The sequence below is a fragment of the Dendrobates tinctorius genome, unplaced genomic scaffold (genome assembly GCF_039654945.1).
Source record: "Dendrobates tinctorius isolate UK_male_01 unplaced genomic scaffold, ASM3965494v1 ptg000151l, whole genome shotgun sequence".
NCBI lineage: Eukaryota > Metazoa > Chordata > Amphibia > Anura > Dendrobatidae > Dendrobates > Dendrobates tinctorius.
Window position 1 is genome coordinate 8257765 of NW_027361818.1, and position 24520 is coordinate 8282284.

Below are 24520 nucleotides of genomic sequence, written 5' to 3' on the forward strand. Positions count from 1 at the left end.
AGACCTGCGTTTTACCTGCGGATTGCTCTGCGGTATTTCATCTCCACAGTGGAGGAGATGGCAAACCGCAGCGGAATCCGCAGAAAGAATTGACATGTCAATTCTTTCTGCGGATTGAAAACTGCAGATAATCCGCTCGGAAAATCCTGCACCGTCTGCACTGCAGTTTTTGATTTCCATAGGGAATCATGGTACTGTACACCGCAGCAAAAACTGCTGCGGGTCCGCAGCAGCCAAATCCGCTGCAGAACCGCAGCGTGTGCACACAGCCTTACTGAGATCTGATTTCTCTGCACATTGCTGGCTGCAGAATGAGTTAACCGAGAAACTATCAGGGAGCTCACCCCTACAGTTATTGAGTTTGTTGTGTTAAGTGATACAGTATTGGTTATAGTTGGGGGAGGGTTTCAACAAGAACTAAAGTAATTGATGAGGATTTCTGTGGAGTGAGGGTTATTAGGGTGAGACGCTGCCGAGTGCTTTGATTCCTGGGTCAGGGAGGATTGACATTTGTAGTTCGACACATGCAGAAATTGAAGGGTAATCACATTTTTACATCACATCCTGTAAATCCTGTTTACAGATTGATCGTTCCAGTACTAATCTGGCACACGGCGAGTCACTGCGATCACCTGATCAGTCCCCTTTGGTTTTGATATGTACAGTCGGTGACCTCTCCCTGACAATATTTGGCTGAGTGCAGACGGACTTTTTGGCCCTGTGGATTTTTCTGCGCAGAATTGAAGAAATCCACAGGTCAAATGACCTGCATTTTTCCTGCGGATTTCTTCCGGTTTTCCCCTGCGGATATGGTGACAGGAGAGATGGAAAACCGCACAAAAGAAGTAACATGCTGCGGATTTTGTACCGTGGGAAAAATCTGCAGCATCTGCACAGCGGGTTTTTTTTACATTGATTTTAAGGCTACTGTACATCACAATGCGGATATGCAACATTCCTGCGCAGTAAAATCCGCTGCAGAACTGCTGCAAATCTGCATTGTGTGCACACAGCCTTTAGGTACCATGCTTTTTGTTTAGTTTTAAAAAGAAAAAAAAAAAAGTACATTTTTGTACCAAATTAGGGCAGTGGATTGGGATGCCTTTAATGAAGATTTGTTACTTTAATGCTAACATGGGCTAGTGGCCAGTGAGCTCCATGTTTTTATTTTTCACAGTGCTGCCATTATAGTGAAATAAGATTTCTATTTCCCCTCTAAGCAAGAGAGGGGCAGTATTACTCAGTTTCTAGGGGGTGTGTACTATTTCCTCTGCATGATGTTGACCAATCAGGAGGAGGAAGCATCATGCAGGGGGAATAGGACACACCCCCAGAAGTAAAGAATAGCTTTGGATACATGCATTAACACAATGCTCCATTCCTTGGAACTCTGCTATTCACAATAGTTGGACATCAGTGAGGAAAGGTTTCCATCTTTCCTATCACAATAGTGTCAGGAGGTTAACCACCTTGTGCCTTTACGAACAGCAGAGCTGAGTGATTATAAACATAGCAGGCTTTCATACCACAGCAGTCAGGCTGAGAGAAGGTGGAGCAAAGTTGTGTTAAAAACCTCCAACTTCATCAGGTCAGTGTTCTCTTTGCTGTACTCACTTTTCACCTGGCTGACAGTTTGAGGTGTTCGTGACACTCCTCATGCCCGAGATATATACACTCCTTCCCTCACACTGCCTCAAAGCTTGGTGTTTGGATTCACACTTATCAAAGCCTTACTCTTACCCAGAGTGTCAGACTGGGGTGCCAGGGGCCCACCAGTAACTGACTTTGGGGGCCCACTTTTCACCTGCATACAAATATTACACTACCCTTGTTCACAAATTTACCTATATAATAAACTGTATAGTTTGGTTAATGAATGATGAGAGGCTGCTTTCTTCTTTACAAAGTAAGTTATGCCAAGTACTGCCCATAGAGTGGGGTTGGGGGGTCCAGATCTGGGGAGGTGGATTCCCCGGTGGGCCAGTCCAAGCCTGCTCTTACCAAACACCTCCAGCTTTTATGACACAGCAATGTGATGGATTAGCTTACAGCAGAGCCCAGTGTCATTACAGAACTCTAGTACTGGCTTTCCTACAGCAGTCAGTGTGGTGGGAGGTAAGTGCAGATGAGCTTACAGCCCTTGGAGAGCTGCAGTATGTGTATGTCATTACAATCTACCCTGCTGAAAACCTCTCCCCACATCAGCTGCTGGAAGAAGGCTGGAGGTTTTCATGATTAACTCGGCTGCACTCAACCTACCCTTACTTTTGCTGCGATGTGATAGCTGCAGGTGTTTGTATTGACAGTCTTGTCTGCAGTATTTCTCCCCCACACTGACTGCTGTGATGTGAAAGCTGGAGGTGTATGTAATTAAATACTGATCACTGCGCACTAACCCAGGGACGACTAATCTTTACACAGCAAGTGAGGGAAAAAAAAATAAAAAAGCCTGGACTGCCCAGAGATCATTTTAAGATTAGTGTCCTGCCTGGACTTACAGAACACATCAAAGCAGATGATGAAGTAGAGATTGTGACAGCTGGTGCCCCCAGCTGTCACAGCCAGACTCCTCACAAGATTTACATGTTTAGGAAGCATCACTGATTGTGCTTCCTTCTCCAGACCCAGTGATCACTCGTGTAGGAGATTCTGCCCTAGGCAGGTGGATGAAATTTATAATGCAGGTCAATTATATTAAATGTGAACAAGGGATTAAAGGTATATCTGATCTTCCATCATACAACCCGAAGAAAAAAAAAAAAAAAAAAAAAAAAAAAAAAACACCCCACACACAAAGCCTCCATATAGAAATGCAGAGCTGAGAAAGTTATGGCTCTGAAAGGGGCAATGCAAATATAGATTTTTTTTAATCAGTCACCACTAGTGGGAGCTGTAGAGACATGTGCAGTGAGCTCCCTCTAGTGGTGGCTGCAGGGAGACCATGCAGGAGATAGAGTCCTTTATGGACAAAATAAAGAACCAGAGACATTTTAGAAAATACAATTGTTTTATTTATTTAATAAAGAGGTGAACTGTGAGGACGACTGCACCAACAGTAAAAGCGGAGATGACGGCCAGGCCAAGCGACAGTGCCCAGGTCCATGTAGACCACGACGTCTCTCTGGCTGCAGAGGAATAAAGGACGTGTTAACCTGATAAGATTGAGTGCATGTAGTGGTCAGGTGTGGTACTTACCAACGTGCTGATACGCGACACCACTCTGATGTCCCACAATTTGGACAGGGCCTGCAGATACCAACTCTGTGGCCAGGGGGGCAGATCTTTTATCTAGAGAAGAAAAAGAAAGAAACCATCTACAGCAAGAATCCTAAGTATGAGTCTGTTACAAGTCAAACTTCCAGGCTTACCCATAGGGCGATCTGTCTGGTTACAGATTTTGGTGCAGCTCTCAGGGTGTGTGAGGGCATCACAGATTATAACCTTGCAGTGGATGAAGAGCTGAAGGGAAAGTGGGAGTTCATGAATAGGTTGTAGTTAGTGTTACACCCCACCACCTAGGACCCTTCCCTTACCTGACTTATTGGGGCTTCATGAAGCTTCATCTTGAACCTGAGAGACCCTTCTGGAGAAGCCTCGACATCCGTGGAGACATGTTGTGCCTCAACACCACAACTGAGAAAGAAAACCACAGTAGTGTGACAGTACAAGAGGGGTGGTCTCTCCTACAGAAGGGGGTTCTGACAAGTCCTGGCAGATTTGAGCAGTTGCACTGCTGAGGTGGCCAAGCGATGCACCCATCACCCCAGCAATGCTGTAGACCAAGTGGTGGCCCATGTGGGGCAACAGCTCCATGACAGAGCCCTGGTCTCAAGATCAGTGGTCTTCAATGAGGTCTTGACCTCTGGCCAATCTGCTCTAGTATCGCCTCATCCTATGGATCGATGCTTTAGGTGTTACATCAAGGCCCAACCAGGCAGAAGCCCAGTCTGCAGAGTCACAGGGTATTAGCGCCTGCAGCCATTAGGCCAAGAAGTTCTCATCCTGCCCATTGTTCATAACCCAGTCCCTTTTGCAGTTAGTTCCTTGCCTGGAGATGGTCATGTTTGGATCACCAGCTTGCAGGACACATGCAGTAAGGTCTACTCACCCATCCATGATGAGATTCCATTGTGTCATGCCATTTTTGCCAGGCAGTGTAGTGGCCCAGCAGTCCTTCAGCTCAGCCATGGGTTCTGGACTCTGCACATCTGCCTGGAAGTGTAGGACATCAGTAGGCTGCACAGATACTGGGAAGTCTCCATCCTGGTGAAAGGATGTGTAGCTCTCATCTGTGGGAACGTTATATGATGGGTCAAGGCAGGAGCAAGATGGTGGCACAGTTACAGCACATTACTAGAAGGGTCCACCACCCGACCCTTACCTTTAGCAAGTTTCAGATCAGCCATGTGGGTCCTGGCTCTCCTCCGCAATACTGGAAGACAAACATCAAATAAACCTTTCCTCCCCCAAGACAACTGCTATTCTACAGATTAACAGGGCTTGAAGTGATGGGCATCAACAGATGAGTCCAAGCCAATGCCTTAGCAGTGCAAGTAGTGGATGGACATGCCATAAGGCAACATGCATGAAGACCCATGGGCCAAGATCTGCACTAGTAAGGAGTAGATGGTGTATGCCAAGGGAATGTCATAATCTATGGTTTAATTTTAAGTGCATTTATCCTGACTTGGGGTTTATTTTTCCATCTCTATGAGAGAAATTTAGTAATTGTCTCATTGGTCACTGTCTATTTGCCAGGCGCCCATTACAGCCTTTGTGGTTTGCCTTCCCTGAAGACCTGAATGCCTTCTTCCAGCACCCCGATTTGACATGTTCCTCCCTGTTGCCATAGCCAAAAAAAAAAAAAAAAAAAAAAAAAAAAAGAATTTGTAGGTCAATACTGCCAGGAGCCATTTGCAATCTGATCAGCAGGACAGCCAGCTATATGAAGGAGCTACAGGTTTTACAACAAGATTGTAGGATGGTAAAGAGGCTCAGTTCAGAGAAAGGGAGACTATATAATATATTATATCACAAATGTGTTAGGTGGGGTGTGACCAGAATCAGTGCCCTTTTGTTCTGAATACCAGAGTAGCGAGTGAAAGGCCAAAGCACATGTTCAAAGCTGAAGATACTTGGTTAGATGTTAAATGGGTATCTAGCACCATGGAGAAAGTGATCAGAGCCACCTTTTGCCTTAGACGTGGCAATTCCAGAAATGGTGTTCCGATGTTGGCCACTGATCCACAAGTTGTCTCTGATTGGGTATCTGCAGCGTAGCGTCAGCCTAGAATGTAGGAGATGTCAGGTTAGCGGTGGCTCTACTAGAACAAGATTAGATGTAAATGAAGGCCACTACCTGTAGGAAGAGTCCCTGGAAATAATGGGTTGTTCTGGAAAAAGCACCTGGCGATCAAAAGTCACTTCGTTCTCATACACCAGGTAGTCACCGTCAAACTGGAAACAGGAAGGTTAGACTTTAATAAGAAGCTTGATGTGTAGCTTTACTAAGCTAGCCTTTTAGATGGCTGGTGGTTCTGAAGAGCAAGAGACCAGGTTAGACATTTACCTTACATATGCATTAAAGGTTGTGTCTTTCTGACCTGAGATCACCCCATGGTTTATAGGTTACAAGTGGCTTTTGGTCAAGGTTAGATTTAGGCTACAAGACCCCTGAATATTTATTTTTTTTAGCACCAAATGCCCAAGGTGTCTTACCCGGCGTGTGGTCCCACATGTGTAGGCTGCAAAGGTGAACAGAGCCTTCTCGGATGTAGCCTCCTTAGGAGTACAGTTAGGATCCCTCAAATGGGCTTTGTGGGCATCAAATGCAGGTTTGGTGACAGTGCTGTCGACAACAGCAATCATGGTACCATTGGATATGCAGACTATGGTAGGAAGAGACTCATGTTAGACATAGGTTTTTGACAGGCAATTGTGGTCCCAAGAGAAGAGTACTTACTCAGACCCCGGGTAGGGAATGGGCAGCTGATGGCATGAGAGAATCTTATTTCCTGAGTTATATTGTGACGAAATGTGAAGTTTAGGCTGACGACAGACCTGTCCAAGCCGACTACCTGCAAGACATCAGGAGCTACATGCAACTACTCAACCTCTAGGCCGCTTTACAGCACTGCTTTCCAGAAGTTACCACATCCATTGACAGGTCCTCAGATCTGGAAAGGTTTTACATGCGTCACTACAATGACAACTGAAAATTAAGTTTCGCAACTTTAGCTGAATAGACTACAAGCCTCAATGCCAGGAGTTTAAGTAGTTGCATAAGTAGAAATTTTCCATGAGGTGGATTTTTCCCCCAGAAGAAAAATCTTAACATAAAACCCGGCCACATACGTGAGGTTTTGGGACTCAACCATAGTTGACAACACTATAGAATGGATTTACCTCGTAGGTCAAGCCAACTGCAGTATATGGCACCTCGATGTCCAGAGCAGTCACAGAATTTTGGACAATGATATTTTGAGAGGTGATCAGGGCATTGTTCAGAGGGAGCTCCCGGATGTATGGTAGCCAGTAGTAGTCCATATTTCCCCTTTCCACGTTAATAACCAGATGATTGTTTTCACAGTGACTGGTGATGGTTGGTGGTACTGGAAGGTGAAGCATCACATGCAAATCAGACACAAGTATGAAGAGTGGTGGTACACAACAACCTTCACCTACCAGCATCCTCAATTATACAATCCACCACACCAGAGTAGGTCATGTTCTTGTTCTGGGGCAGGAGGACCAGGATATAGGTCACGTAGAGTCTATATCGCCTTTTAAAGCCACCAAGATACTAAAAAGGTACATAAAAAAAAACAAAAAAAAAAAAACACAAGTATGAGCCCATAAACCATAGAAATAGTCACAACAGGTCTAAAACCCAAGACTACAACTGAGCTCAGAAGGATGGGGTCTCTGTAGAAATGTTAGCAATCTTTGCCCTTAAACAGCATAGGGAGTACCTGGTACTGCTACAGCCAGTCCCAAAACAATCCCAGCTCTTAGCAGTTCCTACCGTTTGTTCCACAACAGGGTCCGAGAAAGGCACTGTAAGGTAAAAAGCACGAGTGTTGTTGGGATGAACGGCAGTCTCAATAGTCATCTTTCTCCGGGGCAATTCATCAAGGGCAAGAGGGACGCTGTAGATTATGAAGGACTTGACATTCATGTCTGAATAGAAGTTTCCCAGGGACACATTGAAGTAGCCATCCTCTTTAATGGTGTCTAGAAGGATTGGAGACTCAAGTCAATTTTATAGTTTAGATCTTAGACTTAAGCCCCAGAGGCTGGGAGTTGCCAAAGACTACATATTTCAACCAATACAAGGCTCGCACTTACGGTTTAGAAACACAGGAACATGTATAACCCTTGGGGAAGTGATTGGCTTGTAAGATGTATGTGTGGTAGAGTCATCTTCATTGATGCCCAACCACTGGCGCTGAAGGAGGAGGTGGATTCTGTACTCAGTCATGTAAGTGTTATTGATGATATCACTCTGAAAGGCAAGTCTCAGAATGTATAATTAAAGAAATTCATGGTTAGCATGTGGACAAGGAGCTGCTCAGAAGAACGAAGGCTTGAACCTTGACTTACAACCAAAAAAAAAAAAAAAAAAAAAAAAAGGCGCAAGAATACCCGAAGTACGTCTGGATTTCTAGAGTCATGGGTGAATGTTCTCCTTGTGGAGGAAGCCAAGCTGGAGTAGCGAGACTTCTAGACCATGTAGTGACTGCTCCCCTGGCAAAGCAGCATTTTAGTGCCACCTACTGGAGGTAGCAATCCCAAGTCAAAATGACATCTTAAGGATGTGGCCAGATTTAGAAGCCAAGCAAAACATCTTGCAGAAGTGCATGTCTGGGTTTTAGGATTTGTACTAAAGCTACTGTCCCCCAACTGCATATGAAAAAGCTTTATGATTACAGTATAAGTTAAGGGTGGAGATTGGCTGAAGTCATGCCTATGCCAAGTTTGTAGCTTGAGTAAGTATCATGAACACCCACCACATGGTAGGACATTCTGAACACTACATTTTACACCAACCTCTATGTAGCCTCCAGGAGCTCCATATGGAACAGTCACCTCCACCTCGTTAATGTCAGAACGCAGAATGTACTTGTATGCGGTAATTTGGGTTGAGTTTATGAGTTTTCCATTGACCCCCATTGCAATGTCATTCATAGTGACGTCTCCACTGATTAGAGGGCTAAGGACCACCGGAGAGAACCAGGAGAGCACGCTGTCCGTGAACACAGGAGGATCTGTACAGAAATTGAGAACATTAGCTTTAAGACCTGTTTGTTAGACCACCAAGCAGCTTTAGAATCCACATTCTAGATTGGCATGTCCCACAATTTTACCGTTAGGACAAGCAATTGTAGTGTCCACAATGATCCGGAGAAGTGTCTGAGAATACAACATATTGCTCGCGACGACGTCAAGATGGAAGTTACCAAGCTGCAGAGAATTAGACAGTGTGTGTCATACCCATCATGACAATGTGGTGGACCCATTAGTATCCCTGGGTATATCCTACCACAACAATTTGAGACTCGGGGGTGACATATGGGGACCTGAAGAGCACTCGAGTCACAGTTGCATTGACTCCATAGCCTTTATTGATGGCATCTTGGGCTGGAATTGGTACATTTGAGTTGTTGAACCAAACTTGCCACCTCTGAGAGATGCTAACCTGCAATTGTGAGGGAAATACAAGTTTTCATAAAACAAAAATTGAGTTTTGGGGAATGCCCACACTAGGAAGAGGCAGTGAGGACACATGGCCAAGATGTTTACCACCATAGTTTAAGCCTACCAGATAGGTACTGAGGGAGAGTCTGAAATATGGACAGAGTTTGGAGCCACTGTCACCCATTGAACCAGTGACTACAAAGTCACCAAGTAGTGGAAGATTATAAAGATGAGATATCCCAAAAAGGTTAACAAGCAGAGTAGCTTGGTAGATCAATACCATTAAAGAACCCCACTCACCACAGGTCCAGATAGATTAATTATCTTTAAGATGGCAGCTGGTATAATCCTTGTAACAGACACCTGGAAACCAGAGAAATCGGTACAAGCCCATAGTTATGAGATCTGTTGACCACAATAAGGGTCATGAAATTAAGGGATTTGAGTTGTCTCCTCATTACCCATGATTTGTAGGCAATACCTCCATGTAGTTCTCCTCACAGACGATCTCCCTCACGTCCCAGGCATCAGGGATACATGACATGGACACGGGATAGAGCGCGAGACGGCCATTTTGGTTTACACTGAATTGCACCTTTATATCGAACTGCTGATCATTCTGAAGACAATCCAGAGGAAGATGAAGTGGTGAGAAGACCTCCCAGTCAGTCTCATGTAGATAGTGTACTTTAGAGGCCTTATGAAGGACAGATACTTACTATATTTTTCACCCAGCAGCCAAGGAAGGAAATCCTGACTTCCACATTGCCATACACATCATTGGTGATGGTATAACCGCATTGTGCTGCTCGGTTCATCTGCATCACATCCGGGAAGCCAGTATCATCTGCAACAGAGGAGATTGTGAGAATACAAAAGGTGGAGATGTCTGCTGAACTACTACAACGTGGACGGCCAACTTACTCAACGCCTCCAGCTGCCACTGCTTAGACACCAAGAATGCTTGGTCCACCAAGATCCAGAACGAACGAGACCGACATTCTGTTTGGAGAACACCTACACAAGACATGGTCAGGATGAGTACAGACAAGGCTATACACAGCAACTTTAGAGCTAAGCTTCTTTCGCATTAGGACAACTAGAAGTCTTGTGAAGATCTTCCAAGATACCTCAATTTCCAATGAGCACCTTCCCACATCAAAGCAAGTCACATTTGAGTCTTCTGGGACAACTCCACACAAGTCAAAGTTTGCCATCTCTACACTATGCATTAGGCAACTCAGGTTGACATTTACAGCCAACCATGGTGACCACACCATTTATATTTTATGGGGACTGGGAAGCAGATCCCCCAGCAATTTAACTTGTCCAAGGCAAAACTGCTCCCACTCTCCATACAGAATGGTCTCAAACATTAAGGATCCCTTCAAGACAAGAACAAATTTCAGCTTAAGGTATAATATTTTAACTTACCCAAAGGGAAAGTCAGGGTTTGTGCCAATGAAGGGGCACTCAGCGAGAGCAAGGTCACACTAAAACCAAAAGGCAATCATGTCAAAATCCCAAACATGGAGGAAGTTGAGGAGTTCTACTGTGCACCTACTATAGACATACATGTGGCGAGAAGTGGCAATGCCAGGACTATAGGGTCAGACAGCAGTCAGAGCCAAGTATGGGATCTGTGTGCAACGCAAGGAGAGTGATACTGTGCAGTCTAGAGAAACGCTGCAGACGGTCAGTGGTAGGCAGAGCCTATACAACCAGAATAAAGCTCAAGGGCACCATAGAAGACAGACCTAGGACGGTGCACAACCAGCAGAAAGAGAAGCAGGACTGCACGATTGCAGAGACTTGTAGTACCACAGCAATCCACACACTGCAACCAATGCCACTTACCCAAGAAGAAACATAAAGTACATGACTATGGACCCTGGTCAGGAAACCAGGCCCACCACAAACACAACCCAGTATTAGAAAGCCAGGCAGCACAAGGCTGAGGCGTCGCGGGGGCCTCTTATAACGAGTGGCCAGGTGACCACAATTATGGCCACTAATTACTGATCAGGGCTTCTGGGTCTCTCCGTACTATTTTCTATTGCCGTTCGCATGTTCGGTCTTGAGAGTCTTTTTTTCTTCCCACCAGGCATTTTTTTTTTTTTTTTTTTTTAAAGCCTGAAGTGAGAAAAAAAATTGACATCTCCCAAATTAGTCAGGTCTAAAGGCTTAAAGAAAAAAATCCTTCAAAAACAGCTTCAGAAAATGAAAACCCCCTGAAGACGGAGCGCTGTCACTGCTTTTGACCACTGTTAAAAAAAAAAAAAAAAACCAACACTGGACCCAATTCAGCACTTGGGTTTATTTAATCACTTTTCTTTCTTGTCTTGTTTTTTTTTTCTTTTTGCGCCAAGTTCTTAGAATAAAGGAAGCGTCTTTTCCACATTTTTATTAGTGCTCTATTCTTCGCAGGTTTTACACTGAGACGCCGCTCTACGTCTACAATCCAAGTCACTGGGATCTATAAAAAAAAAAATCTGGTTGTATTTTTGAGCATTTTGTCAACATTTTCACCAAGATTTTATCCATTTCTTAATGAATTAAATATAAACTTTAGAAAAAGAAACAAAAAAACACAGAAAAAGACGGGTAACAAACATGCTGGCAGAAAAAAAAATTAACAAAGCGCTTAAGGAAAAGGCCGCAAAAAACATGGAAAAAAAACACCTGGAAAAACGCCAGAGAAAAGGAGACATTCCAAAAAAGTGGGAAAATGGAGGTTTTTGACCTCCGACAAAAAAAAATACAGTGTGAACGCTCCCTTATTATATGGGGGGGGGGTAAACGCTCCCTTATGATATGGGGGGGTGCAGTGTGAACGCTCCCTTATGGTATGGGGGGATACAGTGTGAACGCTCCCTTATGGTATGGGGGGATACAGTGTGAACGCTCCCTTATTATATGGGGGGGGGTAAACGCTCCCTTATGATATGGGGGGGTGCAGTGTGAACGCTCCCTTATGGTATGGGGGGATACAGTGTGAACGCTCCCTTATGATATGGGGGGATGCAGTGTGAGCGCCCCCTTATGGTATGGGGGGATGCAGTGTGAGTGCTCCCTTATGGTATGGGGGGGATGCAGCGTGAACGCTCCCTTATGATATGGGGGGGATGCAGCGTGAACGCTCCCTTATATGGGGGGGATGCAGTGTGAACGCTCCCTTATATGGGGGGATGCAGTGTGAACGCTCCCTTATATGGGGGGGATGCAGTGTGAACGCTCCCTTATATGGGGGGATGCAGCGTGAACGCTCCCTTATGATATGGGGGGGATGCAGCGTGAACGCTCCCTTATGATATGGGGGGAATACAGTGTGAACGCTCCCTTATGATATGGGGGGATGCAGTGTGAATGCTCCCTTATGATATGGGGGGGATGCAGCGTGAACGCCCCCTTATGATATGGGGGGATGCAGTGTGAACGCTCCCTTATATGGGGGGAAGCAGTGTGAACGCTCCCTTATGGTATGTGGGGATACAGTGTGAACGCTCCCTTATGATATGGGGGGGATGCAGCGTGAACGCTCCCTTATGATATGGGGGGATGCAGTGTGAACGCTCCCTTATGATATGGGGGGATGCAGTGTGAACGCTCCCTTATGATATGGGGGGATACAGTGTGAACGCTCCCTTATGATATGGGGGGGATGCAGCGTGAACGCTCCCTTATGATATGGGGGGATGCAGCGTGAACGCTCCCTTATATGGGGGGAAGCAGTGTGAACACTCCCTTATGATATGGGGGGGATGCAGCGTGAACGCTCCCTTATGATATGGGGGGATGCAGTGTGAACGCTCCCTTATGATATGGGGGGATACAGTGTGAACGCTCCCTTATGATATGGGGGGGATGCAGCGTGAACGCTCCCTTATGATATGGGGGGATGCAGCGTGAACGCTCCCTTATATGGGGGGAAGCAGTGTGAACGCTCCCTTATGGTATGTGGGGATACAGTGTGAACGCTCCCTTATGATATGGGGGGGATACAGTGTGAACGCTCCCTTATGATATGGGGGGATGCAGTGTGAACGCTCCCTTATGATATGGGGGGATACAGTGTGAACGCTCCCTTATGATATGGGGGGGATACAGTGTGAACGCTCCCTTATGATATGGGGGATGCAGTGTGAGCGCCCCCTTATGGTATGGGGGGATACAGTGTGAACGCTCCCTTATGGTATGGGGGGATGCAGTGTGAACGCTCCCTTATGATATGGGGGGATACAGTGTGAACGCTCCCTTATGGAATGGGGGGATGCAGTGTGAACGCTCCCTTATGATATGGGGGATGCAGTGTGAGCGCCCCCTTATGGTATGGGGGGATACAGTGTGAACGCTCCCTTATGGTATGGGGGGATGCAGTGTGAACGCTCCCTTATGGTATGGGGGGATGCAGTGTGAACGCTCCCTTATGGAATGGGGGGATGCAGTGTGAACGCTCCCTTATGATATGGGGGGGATACAGTGTGAACGCTCCCTTATGGTATGGGGGGATGCAGTGTGAACGCTCCCTTATGGTATGGGGGGGGATACAGTGTGAACGCTCCCTTATGGTATGGGGGGAATACAGTGTGAATGCTCCCTTATGATGTGGGGGGATACAGTGTGAACGCTCCCTTATGATATGGGGGGATACAGTGTGAACGCTCCCTTATGGTATGGGGGGGGATACAGTGTGAACGCTCCCTTATGGTATGGGGGGAATACAGTGTGAACGCTCCCTTATGGTATGGGGGGGGATACAGTGTGAACGCTCCCTTATGGTATGGGGGGGGATACAGTGTGAACGCTCCCTTATGGTATGGGGGGAATACAGTGTGAACGCTCCCTTATGATATGGGGGATGCAGTGTGAGCGCCCCCTTATGGTATGGGGGGGGATACAGTGTGAGCGCCCCCTTATGATATGGGGGGATACAGTGTGAACGCTCCCTTATGATATGGGGGATGCAGTGTGAGCGCCCCCTTATGGTATGGGGGGGGATACAGTGTGAACGCTCCCTTATGGTATGGGGGGAATACAGTGTGAACGCTCCCTTATGATATGGGGGGATACAGTGTGAACGCTCCCTTATGATATGGGGGGATACAGTGTGAACGCCCCCTTATGGTATGGGGGGAATACAGTGTGAACGCTCCCTTATGATATGGGGGGATACAGTGTGAACGCTCCCTTATGATATGGGGGGATACAGTGTGAACGCTCCCTTATGGTATGGGGGGAATACAGTGTGAACGCTCCCTTATGATATGGGGGGATACAGTGTGAACGCTCCCTTATGATATTGGGGATGCAGTGTGAGCGCCCCCTTATGGTATGGGGGGGGATACAGTGTGAACGCCCCCTTATGGTATGGGGGGGATGCAGTGTGAACGCTCCCTTATGATATGGGGGAATACAGTGTGAACGCTCCCTTATGATATGGGGGATGCAGTGTGAGCGCCCCCTTATGGTATGGGGGGAATACAGTGTGAACGCTCCCTTATGATATGGGGGGATACAGTGTGAACGCTCCCTTATGATATGGGGGATGCAGTGTGAGCGCCCCCTTATGATATGGGGGATGCTGTGTGAACGCCCCCTTATGATATGGGGGGAATACAGTGTGAACGCTCCCTTATGATATGGGGGGATACAGTGTGAACGCTCCCTTATGATATGGGGGGATACAGTGTGAACGCCCCCTTATGGTATGGGGGGGATACAGTGTGAACGCCCCCTTATGGTATGGGGGGGGATACAGTGTGAACGCTCCCTTATGGTATGGGGGGAATACAGTGTGAACGCTCCCTTATGATATGGGGGGATACAGTGTGAACGCTCCCTTATGATATTGGGGATGCAGTGTGAGCGCCCCCTTATGGTATGGGGGGGGATACAGTGTGAACGCCCCCTTATGGTATGGGGGGGATGCAGTGTGAACGCTCCCTTATGATACGGGGGGATACAGTGTGAACGCTCCCTTATGATATGGGGGATGCAGTGTGAGCGCCCCCTTATGGTATGGGGGGGGATACAGTGTGAACGCTCCCTTATGATATGGGGGATGCAGTGTGAGCGCCCCCTTATGGTATGGGGGGGATACAGTGTGAACGCTCCCTTATGGTATGGGGGATGCAGTGTGAACGCTCCCTTATGGTATGGGGGATGCAGTGTGAGCGCCCCCTTATGGTATGGGGGGGAATACAGTGTGAACGTTCCCTTATGGTATGGGGGATGCAGTGTGAGCGCCCCCTTATGGTATGGGGGATGTAGTGTGAGCGCCCCCTTATGGTATGGGGGGGGATACAGTGTGAGCGCCCCCTTATGATATGGGGGATGTAGTGTGAGCGCCCCCTTATGGTATGGGGGATGTAGTGTGAGCGCCCCCTTATGGTATGGGGGGGGATACAGTGTGAGCGCCCCCTTATGGTATGGGGGGGGATGCAGTGTGAACGCTCCCTTATGATATGGGGGGATACAGTGTGAACGCTCCCTTATGGTATGGGGGATGCAGTGTGAACGCTCCCTTATGGTATGGGGGGGATGCAGTGTGAACGCTCCCTTATGGTATGGGGGGGATGCAGTGTGAACGCTCCCTTATGATATGGGGGGATACAGTGTGAGCGCCCCCTTATGGTATGGGGGGGATACAGTGTGAACGCTCCCTTATATGGGGGGATGCAGTGTGAACACTCCCTTATGGTATGGGGGGGATGCAGTGTGAACGCTCCCTTATATGGGGGGATACAGTGTGAACGCTCCCTTATGGTATGGGGGGGATACAGTGTGAACGCTCCCTTATGGTTTATGAGGTAATGTAAACGAAAGTGCATTAGAAAAAATGAGTAAAATTGTGACATTATAAATTCCAACTAGAAAAGGGGCTAATCAATAACCAATAAAAAACGAAATGCGCATGTGCAGCGCTATACTCGTAAATTTGGGTTTCATAATCGTAAATGCGCATGCGTAGAAACCACACTTGCCGAAAACAGTCCAATACGTCGTGATTAACAAATTACCGTAATATTTCTAAATCTGCCCAGGAGCAAATTAAAAAATAGTGACCTCCGAAATGCAAATGGTGGTGTAGTACAATCCTTACGGTAACACAGTCTCACACCGGAAGCAGATATTTCTTCCGGTGCATCACGGTAAATGTAGTTTGGAGGTGAATTTGCCGGTAGAAGTGTTTCCTGGTAGTTGTCACCGGCCAGAAGTATCAGAATGGAGGGAAGCGCAGGTCAGCGGCCGCTCTTTGGAGGAGCAATGTCTGCAGTGCTGCCCCCTAGTGTACAGGATGTCAGGTATAAGTACTGCAAGTATGTGTGTGTGTGTGTGGTTAGTGGCAGCTCAGGGGTCGTATGTAACGTCTGTATACGGGGGGGCGTGTGATCTGTATACGGGGGGGGGCCGTGTGTGACGTGTGATCTGTATACGGGGGGGGGCCGTGTGTGACGTGTGATCTGTATACGGGGGGGCCGTGTGTGACGTGTGATCTGTATACGGGGGGGTGTGACGTGTGATCTGTATACGGGGGGGTGTGACGTGTGATCTGTATACGGGGGGGTGTGACGTGTGATCTGTATACGGGGGGGTGTGACGTGTGATCTGTATACGGGGGGGGGCCGTGTGTGACGTGTGATCTGTATACGGGGGGGGGCCGTGTGTGACGTGTGATCTGTATACGGGGGGGGGCCGTGTGTGACGTGTGATCTGTATACGGGGGGGGGCCGTGTGTGACGTGTGATCTGTATACGGGGGGGGGCCGTGTGTGACGTGTGATCTGTATACGGGGGGGGGCCGTGTGTGACGTGTGATCTGTATACGGGGGGGGGCCGTGTGTGACGTGTGATCTGTATACGGGGGGGGGCCGTGTGTGACGTGTGATCTGTATACGGGGGGGTGTGACGTGTGATCTGTATACGGGGGGGGCCGTGTGTGACGTGTGATCTGTATACGGGGGGGGGGGCCGTGTGTGACGTGTGATCTGTATACGGGGGGGGCCGTGTGTGACGTGTGATCTGTATACGGGGGGGGGGGCCGTGTGTGACGTGTGATCTGTATACGGGGGGGGGGGCCGTGTGTGACGTGTGATCTGTATACGGGGGGGGGGGCCGTGTGTGACGTGTGATCTGTATACGGGGGGGGGCCGTGTGTGACGTGTGATCTGTATACGGGGGGGGCCGTGTGTGACGTGTGATCTGTATACGGGGGGGGGCCGTGTGTGACGTGTGATCTGTATACGGGGGGGGGCCGTGTGTGACGTGTGATCTGTATACGGGGGGGGGCCGTGTGTGACGTGTGATCTGTATACGGGGGGGGGCCGTGTGTGACGTGTGATCTGTATACGGGGGGGCCGTGTGTGACGTGTGATCTGTATATGGGGGGGGGGCCGTGTGTGACGTGTGATCTGTATACGGGGGGGCCGTGTGTGACGTGTGATCTGTATACGGGGGGGTGTGACGTGTGATCTGTATACGGGGGGGTGTGACGTGTGATCTGTATACGGGGGGCCGTGTGTGACGTGTGATCTGTATACGGGGGGGGGCCGTGTGTGACGTGTGATCTGTATACGGGGGGGGGCCGTGTGTGACGTGTGATCTGTATACGGGGGGGGGGCCGTGTGTGACGTGTGATCTGTATACGGGGGGGGGGGGGCCCTATGTGACGTTTATCTTTATTATTTCTGCACAGTGACCTCCGGGAGATCCCTGACAACCAGGAGGTCTTTGTCCACCCTCACACTGACCAGAGCATCATCGTGGAGCTCCTGGAATATCAGGAGGGAATGTCGGACCCCGACGCTGCTCGGTAGGAGGGGACAGAGGTTTTAGTTCTCCTATTGGCCTCTGGATGTCGCTGCAGAGTTCCCGGAGGCCTCGCTTTTCTGCTTTGCTGTAAATCCTTCTCTGGACACGTTGGGATGTCTCTCTTGTTGTCCCCCCCCTCCTCATTACATTAACCTCTTCTGTCACCGGTAGATACCACTTTGAGGATGTTGCGGCCAGCAATGATGCCGGCGGCAGAGCGGAGGTGCTGAGTGTGGAGCCCCTGCCCCTGGCACAGCTGTCTCTCACCCGCTGCTCCGGTGCCTGGGCGCTGACGGGCCACCAGCTCGTCTCTAAGTTCAATGAGCGGGTAATGTATCAGAGGGGGACAGCAACTCCCAGCATTGCTGACATAGTGGGGATTGTAGCTTTCCACGTCCAGATACCGGACAATAGTCTGGGTGTAATTGTCCTTCATATTTATTCCTCCTCAGGCTCAGAATACAGTGACGATACATATGGCGCTCCTCCGTATACAGCAGCACGCCACCGACCTCCTGGTGACCTTCAATGACCCTGTAGTTATTGAGTAAGTGACAAATGGGAGGAGCTGTGAGTCTCCGTCCCTGCGGGGTGATACAGATAGGAGGAGCTGGGAGTCTCCTCCCCCTGCAGAGTGATACAGATGGGAGGGGCTATGAGTCTCCTCCCCCTGCAGGGTGATACAGATTAGAGGGGCTATGAGTCTCCTCCCCCTGCAGGGTGATACAGATGGGAGGGGCTATGAGTCTCCTCCCCCCTGCAGGGTGATACAGATGGGAGGGGCTATGAGTCTCCTCCCCCTGCTGGGTGATACAGATGGGAGGGGCTATGAGTCTCCTCCCCCTGCAGGGTGTGACTGCTCTCTCCCTCCACAGTCCGGCCAGTAGCAGCAGTGTTCCTGTCCCCGGGTCGTCGGACACTTCCCCTCCGTGGACCGTTGATGATTTCCATCGCCTGCTGTGCAGTTTTCGGCTCCATGATCCCGGCCTCTTCGGATAACGTTCTGGCACTGACTACGAGGTGGTGATGATGCGGTGATGGACGTTGGGGTTTTCAGCCGCTCTGCACTGTTGTCCCTTCCTGTGTCCGCCCTCATGGCTCCCAGCGCTTGTGCTGTGTAATCTTAGAGCAGAGTGTGAGGTATAAGAGGGGCCGGATACAGCTGCGACCTATGGGGGCAGAGGTCTCAGGGTTCTGTAAACCCTTTCAATACTGTACATAACATGTCTAGAAATGTATAATAAAACATTTTCCAGATTTCGTCTGACATACAATGTGTAGAAAAATGTTCTCTACAACGTTAACAGACCTCCATTTATATTACACATATTATCTCGTATGGTGTCTTTATTTAATGAGTATCTGTCATATAAGTGTCCCGTATAGTGGAGAGAGTGAGTCTACCGGCGTCCAAAACACAAAGGCACACGCAAATAACAGGTATGGCGGCTTTATCTATCTATTGTGAGTGTAGCAGACGAAGCGTCACATCAACACAGCAGTGTCCTCCACATCCAGAAACTGCACCACAGGGACCTGAAGAGAACAGAAACACTGCCATAATACTGCACAAGAATATAACTACTATAATACTGCTCCTATGTACAAGAATATAACTACTATAATACTGCCCCCTATGTACAAGAATATAACTACTATAATACTGCCCCTATGTACAAGAATATAACTACTATAATACTGCCTCCTATGTACAAGAATATAACTACTATAATACTGCTCCTATGTACAAGAATATAACTACTATAATACTGCTCCTATGTACAAGAATATAACTACTATAATACTGCCTCCTATGTACAAGAATATAACTACTATAATACGGCTCCTATGTACAAGAATATAACTACTATAATACTGCCCCTATGTACAAGAATATAACTACTATAATACTGCCCCTATGTACAAGAATATAACTACTATAATACTGCCTCCTATGTACAAGAATATAACTACTATAATACTGCTCCTATGTACAAGAATATAACTACTATAATACTGCCCCTATGTACAAGAATATAACTACTATAATACTGCTCCTATGTACAAGAATATAACTACTATAATACTGCCTCCTATGTACAAGAATATAACTACTATAATACTGCTCCTATGTACAAGAATATAACTACTATAATACTGCCCCCTATGTACAAGAATATAACTACTATAATACTGCCCCTATGTACAAGAATATAACTACTATAATACAGCTCCTATGTACAAGAATATAACTACTATAATACTGCTCCTATGTACAAGAATATAACTACTATAATACTGCTCCTATGTACAAGAATATAACTACTATAATACTGCTCCTATGTACAAGAATATAACTACTATAATACTGCTCCTATGTACAAGAATATAACTACTATAATACTGCCTCCTATGTACAAGAATATAACTACTATAATACGGCTCCTATGTACAAGAATATAACTACTATAATACTGCCCCTATGTACAAGAATATAACTACTATAATACTGCTCCTATGTACAAGAATATAACTACTATAATACTGCCTCCTATGTACAAGAATATAACTACTATAATACGGCTCCTATGTACAAGAATATAACTACTATAATACTGCCCCCTATGTACAAGAATATAACTACTATAATACTGCTCCTATGTACAAGAATATAACTACTATAATACTGCTCCTATGTACAAGAATATAACTACTATAATACTGCTCCTATGTACAAGAATATAACTACTATAATACTGCTCCTATGTACAAGAATATAACTACTATAATACTGCTCCTATGTACAAGAATATAACTACTATAATACTGCCCCATGTACAAGAATATAACTACTATAATACTGCCCCTATGTACAAGAATATAACTACTATAATACTGCTCCTATGTACAAGAATATAACTGCTATAATACTGCCCCCTATCTACAAGAATATAACTACTATAATACTGCCCCCTATCTACAAGAATATAACTACTATAATACTGCCCCCTATCTACAAGAATATAACTACTATAATACTGCACCCTATGTACAAGAATATAACTACTATAATACTGCCCCCTATGTACAAGAATATAACTACTATAATACTGCCCCCTATGTACAAGAATATAACTACTATAATACTGCCTCCTATGTACAAGAATATAACTACTATAATACTGCCTCCTATGTACAAGAATATAACTACTATAATACTGCCTCCTATGTACAAGAATCTAACTAATACGGCTCCTATGTACATGAATATAACTACTATAATACTGCCCCATGTACAAGAATATAACTACTATAATACTGCCCCTATGTACAAGAATATAACTACTATAATACTGCTCCTATGTACAAGAATATAACTGCTATAATACTGCCCCCTATCTACAAGAATATAACTACTATAATACTGCCCCCTATCTACAAGAATATAACTACTATAATACTGCCCCCTATCTACAAGAATATAACTACTATAATACTGCACCCTATGTACAAGAATATAACTACTATAATACTGCCCCCTATGTACAAGAATATAACTACTATAATACTGCCCCCTATGTACAAGAATATAACTACTATAATACTGCCTCCTATGTACAAGAATATAACTACTATAATACTGCCTCCTATGTACAAGAATATAACTACTATAATACTGCCTCCTATGTACAAGAATATAACTACTATAATACTGCCTCCTATGTACAAGAATATAACTACTATAATACTGCCTCCTATGTACAAGAATCTAACTAATACGGCTCCTATGTACATGAATATAACTACTATAATACTGCCCCTATGTACAAGAATATAACTACTATAATACTGCCCCCTATATACAAGAATATAACTACTATAATGCTGCCCCCTATGTACAAGAATATAACTACTATAATACTGTTCCTATGTGCAAGAATATAACTACTATAATACTGCCCCTATGTACAAGAATATAACTACTATAATACTGCCTCCTATGTACAAGACTATAACTACTATAATACGGCTCCTATGTACAAGAATATAACTACTATAATACTGCCTCCTATGTCCAAGAATATAACTACTATAATACTGCCCCTATGTACAAGAATATAACTACTATAATACTGCCCCTATGTACAAGAATATAACTACTATAATACTGCCCCTATGTACAAGAATATAACTACTATAATACTGCCCCTATGTACAAGAATATAACTACTATAATACTGCTCCTATGTACAAGAATATAACTACTATAATACTGCCTCCTATGTCCAAGAATATAACTACTATAATACTGCCCCTATGTACAAGAATATAACTACTATAATGCTGCCCCCTATGTACAAGAATATAACTACTATAATACTGTTCCTATGTACAAGAATATAACTACTATAATACTGCCCCTATGTACAAGAATATAACTACTATAATACTGCCTCCTATGTACATGAATATAACTACTATAATACGGCTCCTATGTACAAGAATATAACTACTATAATACTGCCTCCTATGTCCAAGAATATAACTACTATAATACTGCCCCTATGTACAAGAATATAACTACTATAATACTGCCCCTATACACAAGAATATAACTACTATAATACTGCTCCTATGTACAAGAATATAACTACTATAATACTGTTCCTATGTACAAGAATATAACTACTATAATACTGTTCCTATGTACAAGAATATAACTACTATAATACTGCTCCTATGTACAAGAATATAACTACTATAATACTGTTCCTATGTACAAGAATATAACTACTATAATACTGCCCCTATGTACAAGAATATAACTACTATAATACTGTCCCCTATGTACAAGAATATAACTACTATAATACTGCCCCTATGTACAAGAATATAACTACTATAATACTGCCCCTATGTACAAGACTATAACTACTATAATACTGCTCCTATGTACAAGAATATAACTACTATAATACTGCCCCCTATGTACAAGAATATAACTACTATAATACTGCTCCTATGTACAAGAATATAACTACTATAATACTGCCCCCTATGTAGAGGAATATAACTGCAGGATAACTTTTGACAGACAGTAGTTTCTGACCTGTTGTCTTCATACACACCTTTTCGGGTCTTCTGAGTGTTCTGTTCGCCGTTACAAATTTAGGAGTTTTCCCAGAGATTGTTTAATAGACTCTAGGATAGAAGAGAGATATTAAAGTTCACTCATATTTGCAATAAGTCACTGTTTTGGGAGAGATTCTATCTATACAATCTTTCCACAGCTTGGTCCTGGGTGGGATCTTGGGTCCTTTTTGCAGAAGATGAAGGACCCATCGACATTCACCAGCACCGCCCACCCCCAAACGTAGACTGTTCTGACACCATTGGTGGCAAATGATCCAGAAGTCCTGGCTGTGATGCCCGTTGGACGCCCTATGTCCCAGCTCTACTTAGGACTATTATTATTTCCGTTTGGATGTGACGTCAGTATCGCCGTGGCCAGTAGTCTCCCAGAGAAGGAGTAACAAGGTCTATGATTTTGAGAACTTCATGGCTCGTAAAAAATGTCCACTATAGACTTAACGTGACCCATTTGTGGAGCTCCCTACTATAGGAGACTTGATAAATGGTGGTACACGGTGCTTGCGAGGGACCTTCTAATGGCTTTAATGTCTGGCTTTATGTGTTTTCATACAGACCTTTGGTCTTCTCTGTATTCTCTCTCACATCGCTGATGATCTCCTTCGCAGTGTCTTTGAGATGGTCGATATCCTTGCTGTTGTGTAAATCTGTGAAAAACTCGAGAAGAAAGAGACAGTGGTGATCAGATTGGTATCAGGACTCTGACCCTTCAGTACTTCCATCTTGTTCTTGTACCTTCTGTTTGATATACTCTTAAAGAATAACTTTTGGATACTTATCCTAGGCTGGGAAAATCGAGATTTTCTATAATCGGAAAATTTTCGAACTGCTCAGTAATCTCTGTTTTTGGCCCCAATCTTTGGTGCCGCTTGTGGGATGTCAATGGATGCCCGTAGTCTTTTGTGAAGGTCGGGAGTGTGAGACGGAGGTTTAGTGTCTAACCTTCTGCACTCGGTGCTTGTCCTTCTCAGATCTAAACCATTGACGCCTTTATTTTGGATTGTTCCAATGAGACAAGGAAGGTCTGTTAGGTGTCACTGGCACATGTTGGAGAATAGGGCTGTTTTATGGGAAGATGCCTTGTCAGGTGGAAAGGGATCCTTCTACATTCTTTATTACATTGATTGAACTTCCAATTACTGTCAATGTCAGTAACGAGTCTTGGGTTAACTCTTACCAAGTTACCAATGTCACAGAATCTTTGTGCTACCTACAAGATTTCTCGAAGGTCAATGGCCATGGTTTCCCTACGTCTTACGTCTTGGGCCTGATGTCTTCATACAGACCTTTGATTTTGCTCTCTTCGATGATGAACTTGTCCTGAGTGGTGTTTGTTCCGTTCAGTTCTGAATTCTTGATACCTTAATACAAAACAAAGAGCTGGGCGTTTAGTTTGTATTAGGGGTTTGTGTTAGAGGTTGTTAATAGTGACACCTATATTACATACTTTATTATGGGTATTAGTGTTGGAGGAGGTGGGGAGAAATGACTCTCCTACACGCTGCTTGGTGGTCATGTCTACAAATATTCTCACTTTGCAGAGCGGAACAGTCTGCTTTTCACGACATTGATTGAATGTCTTATGACATCATAGGTCTAAGCCAGCCTAGGGAAATTGCACTTAATTGGGACATGTATCATTATCTAACATTTTCCATGCTTTGTACGTCTGGCCACCACTCTAGGTGACATTTCCTTGGATGCCATTACTCAGGAGTCAAGTGTTATGAGATGTGGGTAACCTGTGCTGCTAGTAGTGTATTGACAAATGGGTCCAATAAAGGCATAGAGGGAAACTGTGGAGTTTAGTCTCTACGTGGTTTAAAGTGCTCTCGCTTTCTCATCAGGAGAACCAAAAAAGA

The 24520-nt window shown here is 45.5% G+C and overlaps 2 protein-coding genes across 2 annotated transcripts; one reads left to right on the forward strand and one right to left on the reverse strand.

Moving 5' to 3' along the window:
- Positions 1-2988: 2988 nt before the first annotated feature.
- LOC141050210 (uncharacterized) lies at positions 2989-10671 on the reverse strand. Its single transcript, XM_073547063.1, has 23 exons — positions 10555-10671; positions 10132-10190; positions 9622-9714; positions 9417-9544; positions 9179-9316; positions 8998-9060; positions 8543-8698; positions 8367-8463; positions 8050-8267; positions 7348-7504; positions 7025-7233; positions 6685-6802; positions 6406-6611; positions 5963-6077; positions 5719-5888; positions 5360-5457; positions 5190-5287; positions 4382-4432; positions 4109-4289; positions 3534-3633; positions 3369-3459; positions 3196-3288; positions 2989-3125 (listed from the first exon to the last, which is right to left on the reverse strand). Exons 1-23 carry the CDS (start codon positions 10575-10577, stop codon positions 3013-3015), a joined length of 2775 nt encoding a protein of 924 aa, XP_073403164.1. The 5' UTR covers positions 10578-10671; the 3' UTR covers positions 2989-3012.
- A 5164-nt stretch (positions 10672-15835) lies between these two features.
- Positions 15836-18767, forward strand: RANGRF (RAN guanine nucleotide release factor). Its single transcript, XM_073547067.1, has 5 exons — positions 15836-16001; positions 17392-17508; positions 17679-17835; positions 17960-18054; positions 18383-18767. Exons 1-5 carry the CDS (start codon positions 15922-15924, stop codon positions 18504-18506), a joined length of 573 nt encoding a protein of 190 aa, XP_073403168.1. The 5' UTR covers positions 15836-15921; the 3' UTR covers positions 18507-18767.
- The last annotated feature ends 5753 nt before the right edge of the window (positions 18768-24520 follow it).

Bases quoted from the DNA above. Each gene is read 5' to 3' on its own strand.
- RANGRF (XM_073547067.1), top strand. From the start codon at position 15,922: ATGGAGGGAAGCGCAGGTCAGCGGCCGCTCTTTGGAGGAGCAATGTCT. The intron at 16,002-17,391 runs GTATAAGTACTG...ATTTCTGCACAG, and splicing joins CCTAGTGTACAGGATGTCAG to TGACCTCCGGGAGATCCCTG. The intron at 18,055-18,382 runs GTAAGTGACAAA...CTCCCTCCACAG, and splicing joins AATGACCCTGTAGTTATTGA to TCCGGCCAGTAGCAGCAGTG.
- LOC141050210 (XM_073547063.1), bottom strand. From the start codon at position 10,577: ATGTACTTTATGTTTCTTCTTGG. The intron at 8,464-8,542 runs GTAGGATATACC...AATTCTCTGCAG, and splicing joins CCGAGTCTCAAATTGTTGTG to CTTGGTAACTTCCATCTTGA. The intron at 5,458-5,718 runs GTAAGACACCTT...TCCTGTTTCCAG, and splicing joins CATGTGGGACCACACGCCGG to TTTGACGGTGACTACCTGGT.